Source organism: Sinocyclocheilus anshuiensis, unplaced genomic scaffold, assembly GCF_001515605.1.
Source record: "Sinocyclocheilus anshuiensis isolate Anshui unplaced genomic scaffold, SAMN03320099.WGS_v1.1 scaffold918, whole genome shotgun sequence".
Taxonomy (NCBI): Eukaryota; Metazoa; Chordata; class Actinopteri; order Cypriniformes; family Cyprinidae; genus Sinocyclocheilus; species Sinocyclocheilus anshuiensis.
The window spans coordinates 890698-895408 of record NW_015540946.1 but is presented as its reverse complement, the minus strand read 5'-3'; the positions used below and the strand labels follow the sequence as shown (position 1 = coordinate 895408).

At 39.4% G+C, this 4711-nt stretch overlaps 1 protein-coding gene and 1 long non-coding RNA gene across 3 annotated transcripts in view; one reads left to right on the top strand and one right to left on the bottom strand.

Moving 5' to 3' along the window:
• LOC107689788 (tetratricopeptide repeat protein 27-like) overlaps nucleotides 1–4711 on the bottom strand; it is an 84572-nt gene that overhangs the window by 74917 nt on the left and 4944 nt on the right. For both annotated transcript variants that reach the window (XM_016487938.1, XM_016487939.1), the window contains 2 exons: nucleotides 3285–3414; nucleotides 1196–1336 (listed from right to left, as the gene is read on the bottom strand). In XM_016487938.1, the coding sequence (XP_016343424.1) occupies nucleotides 1196–1336; nucleotides 3285–3414 (271 nt within the window). The remainder of the gene's footprint in view (nucleotides 1–1195; nucleotides 1337–3284; nucleotides 3415–4711) is intronic.
• LOC107689789 (uncharacterized) overlaps nucleotides 2496–4711 on the top strand; it is a 15977-nt gene continuing 13761 nt past the window's right edge. The window contains exon 1 of the long non-coding RNA XR_001634370.1: nucleotides 2496–2507. This is a non-coding gene — a long non-coding RNA (uncharacterized LOC107689789). The remainder of the gene's footprint in view (nucleotides 2508–4711) is intronic.

The following is a 4711-nucleotide window of genomic DNA, read 5'->3' as shown; positions in this document are numbered from 1 at the left end:
AGTGATGGTCTTTGTGACTGTTACATCATCAATACACTTGGTGATGTAGGCAGTGACAGTCTCTGAGTACTCCGTGGTGTTATTGGTGTTATTGTATGTTGCAGCCTGCTTAAACATATTCCAGTCAGTGGTGTTAAAACAGTCCTCTGACGACTCTGACGACCCTTCCGGCCACACTTGTATCTGTTTGTGAACTGGTTTGGTGACTTTAACGAGTGGTCTGTATGCAGGCATTAGCATGACAGTGATGTGGTCTGAGGCACCGAGGTGGGGGAGGGGGAGGGCCTTGTAAGCTCCTCTCTGTGTGGTGTAAACAAAGTCTAGAATGTTGTTTCCCCGAGTTGGAAAGTCTATGTGTTGGTGTATTTTTGGGAACACACTCTTTAAGTCTGCGTGGTTGAAATCCCCAGCCAAGATGAGAAAAGCATCGGGGTGGGCTGTCTGCTGCTCACTGATGTGCTGGTACAGTTCATTTAGTGCCTCGCTCCTGTTGTTGTTGTTGGGAGGGATGTATACAGCAACGAGCAGTATGGCTGTATATTCCCTCGGTAGATAGAACGGCCGGCACTTAATAATCATAAACTCCACCAGGGGTGAGCAGTGTTTGCAGACCACAACAGCATCGCGGCACCACACGTCATTGATGTAAACACAAAGCCCTCCGCCGCGGGTCTTACCTCCCTCGACGCGAGCTCTGTCCGCTCGATAGCATGTCAGCTGATCGAGATGAATAGCGCAGTCCGGAACGCTGTTGTTGAGCCATGTTTCCGTGAACACAAAAACACAACAGTCTCTTACAGTCCTCTGAGTTGAGGACTCAGCCTCAATGTTCTTGCAATAATGAAATAACGTTCTGGAACATGAGGCAGTGGGGGGGCGCGTGACATGCTGCGCCTCTCTTTCGCTCAAGCAATCGCAGCAGAAATATTTTCATCCCTGTGCTTGTAGTTGTACAAGGAGGAGAAATAATAAATATATAAATGCATTAGTAACGCCTGTCTTACCACATAAATATTCAGAGAAAGAAAAAAAGACACATGGTACAGTGTGTGTAATGGCTTCATCACAGTTATAATACTGTAAGAGAGTGCAGGCCCTGCTGGGAAAATAAGCAGTTTAATTTTTATCATTTTATAAACCAAAATAAATTCTACTGCATTCTTGCAGTGGTGCAAAAAGTGATTGTGTATCTCACCTGAAGGGTCTCCAGTTTGGCGCCACAGTTGATGAATATGACTCTGGTCAGCAGCAGCAGGAGGGGGTTGGACACTAGACTGTAGACAGATTCTCCATCCAGCTGAAGACTGGATAACACAGCCATGTTCAGGGCCGCAGGCTGTGTGTGTGTGTGGGGTGGGGGGGGTGAAACAGAGAAAATTTAAACACTTTTCCTAAAAATTTAAGAAAAAAGTATTCAATTAATGGGAAATAAGACATTTCAAGTTTATAAAAAAAAAATTAAAAAAAACCTAGGCAGTTTCTACTAAGTGAAAGTTAATTTGCAAACTTTTTACAAATTCTGTAGTGTTTTTTTAATTATTAAATTTGCATAAGATTAAATTAATATATTTTAGTTTAGCACTATAAAATAACACAAATATGTTGTTTAAACTGCATTTAATCATGGCACATTTTAGTAACAGTCAAAAACAGAACAAAATAAAACAAAACAAAATGCCTTCATTTAAAGAGGTTTTTGGTTACATTTCTTTATTCATTTTATATTCATGCCCTACTGATGGTAAGTGCCTTCAGTCCATCCATCTCTCTCCCAGTGTGCTGCTCTCAGTCTAATTTAGAGGGCTTGTGCTCTCTAGGACAAGGCTGATAAATCATCAGCTTTAGAAAGGTGTGAGACAGCAGAAAGTGTTACACACATACAGTGCCTCTCCAGGGATCTACGAGGCCTCCGTGGGGCATTAGGGAGAAGAATCTCTTCACCTCCGCATAATTAGGAGCCCTAAGAGTTTTCATTAGCAACCCTGCAGCCCTCGACACACTCATTATCCAGAGCACTGACCTCCCAGAGTTGCCATCTCTTTCCATTCCATCCATCATACACACTTACATCCCACACACATATCACATCATTTCACATGAGCATTTAGTCATTTTATCACTCATTAAAAATGTGCTGATATTAACAAAATACTGCTTAACCCAAAGGGTTAAGACAAAGAATGCACAAAATGTACAAAAAAATCATCCCTGAACTCAAGTAGATAATAAAAAAATCAAATAAAAATAAATCTATAAAATATCGGAATACATTACTTATTACTAGAGATGCATCGATACGAAATTTCTCAGCTGATACGGATGCCAATTATTCAGAATAATATCTGCTGTTAGTCTGGTTTTCTTAAGGAAAAAAATCTCTCTCAACTAATGCTGCAAACTACACAGAGAACCCTCTCATTTGGTACATTAGAGGTTAAAATTAACAACATTATTATATTAAATGCTATTTGTTTTTGGATATAATAGTCACTCAAATAAAAATGTCTGTATACAGCTCAATTGCACGTTTTCATAACAGATTTATTCAAACATACAGATATAATTAACAGTAAATAAGCTCCCTCTAATGTATTTTTTTAGCTAACTAACCAACTGTGAACAGCGGATAACTTTCTTGAGGTACTTTCTTTCGAATGAAACACTGATTGAGCGATTATATGAGACATGATACATTTTGGTGAATTGTACTGTATCTTTCAACACTGATGTTCATTCATGTTTATTTTGCACTATAACTTGTATTAAAAGTGAAAGAAACAAGCTCTGTGCTGCCGCTTGAACTGTGATAAAATGTACAGAATTTGAAAGCTGAGACTTCGTTTCTTATTGGAAGTAATAAAGTACAAAGCTCTTTTTGATAATTGGATTGGAGGTGCATTACAAATAATGTTTTGTGAAAGGAAAACAGTGGACCTGGCAACCCTGGCTTGAATCTTGGGTGGTTCATAGGGTCCAATAGAATTTGTGTTAATGGTGCTTTGTTAATGCGTTATTATTGTTTTAACCTGGACTGCCCTAAATTCGACAAAACATTTTCTTCACGCAAGTTGCAGTCTGACATGCATCTCTGCCACCTTTTGATTGACAAGAAATAATCGAAGAAATAACCCTGATCATTGGTTGTTTTTAAACAATCGGCTGATGACAAAGAATTGCTTTTATCAGCAGATACGATTATTGAACGATACATTGGTGCATCCCAAATTATTACAGACAATGACACTGGTCGTGCATGTAATCACAGGCGCATCATGGTACTGTACCTGTGAGAATTTCTGGAGCAAAGCTTCAGGCAGAAAATCAGAGATGTGGAGCTCAACTGGCGGCCCGGTCCAATTACTCTGAGCGAAAAGGTTCAGACACCCCACTGCCAACGCCAACAGAGCAGTTTCTCTACAGCAGACAAGAGATCAGGTTCAGAAACATGCATGTTTGAGAGCTAATCTCATTACAGCCACTGGATTTATTGATCTGAAATACACAGACGTTGATTTCCACCACAACATCCACCAGGTAAATGTTGTTTATTTCTGAAAACATCTCCACACTTTTATGGCTTTGGCCTTCACGATTCTGATCCCAATGTACAGACCTGAAGGAATGAATCAGGTGGCAGCAATGTGCCGCCTGCTGAAATCAAAGACCTGAGATTGTAATTCTGCTCTATGGTTGAGTCAGTCCCCAGACGCCATTGAGAAAGGACATATTTACATGCACACACATCCACACATTCATGTTTCAGTGCGATCTACAGCGCTGACGTGTTCTCACAGGAGAGAAACTGTTGCGAGTCATGAATCTCATTGTATATTTTGGTGTTTTTAATAATCAAATAATACATGATGGATAAATGAAAATACACAAGAACACAACAAAAAGAGAAGGTGAGGACAAAAAGAAAAAGGAAAACAAAAAAACAAAAACAAATGACATACATCTCTCCTGCATTCAACAGCACACAGACATCAATCTACCAGCATCTAATCTCGCTACAGCAAGCATTGATCATTATTCAAGCCACTCCACTCATCTACAACTACTTTCTGCCTCACTAACAGAAGAGAGGCTGTATAGAAAGAAAAATAAAGGAAGAGGGAGTGTGATTGAGCAGAAGAGAGATAAGAAGAGAGGCACGGCTGAGGAGCACAGAGCAACCCTCCTTTCCTCGACTCGTTCTTTCTCTGGAGAGAGAGGATGTTAAAGTGGGCTTACCGAAAATTAATAATTTATGGCTGAAAGTAGGGGGACAGTGTCTGAACTCTTCTGTATGGTTTTATTCATTCTCAACACAATAAAACGCTCCACTCAGCTGAAGCCACCATCAACCACTACAAGCACATGGTGCTACACAACGCACTTGCAGTGCAGTCAGCTTCCTGGGTTATAATGGAAGCATTCTAGTTTTGTGTTTCTTGCTCTGTGTGAATATGCAAGTGTGTGAATGAATATTCTGTCATCATTTACTCACCTATATGACTTTCTTCTGTGGAATACAAAAGATATTTTGAATGAAAATGTCAGTGTGTTTTTTTTGTCCATAAAATGACAACACCATTGGATTTTCTATACTGTGTGTGTGTGTGTATATGTATGTATGCATGCATGCATGTATATATATATATATATGTATATGTATATGTATATGTATATGTATATATATGTATATGTATATGTATATGTATATGTATAT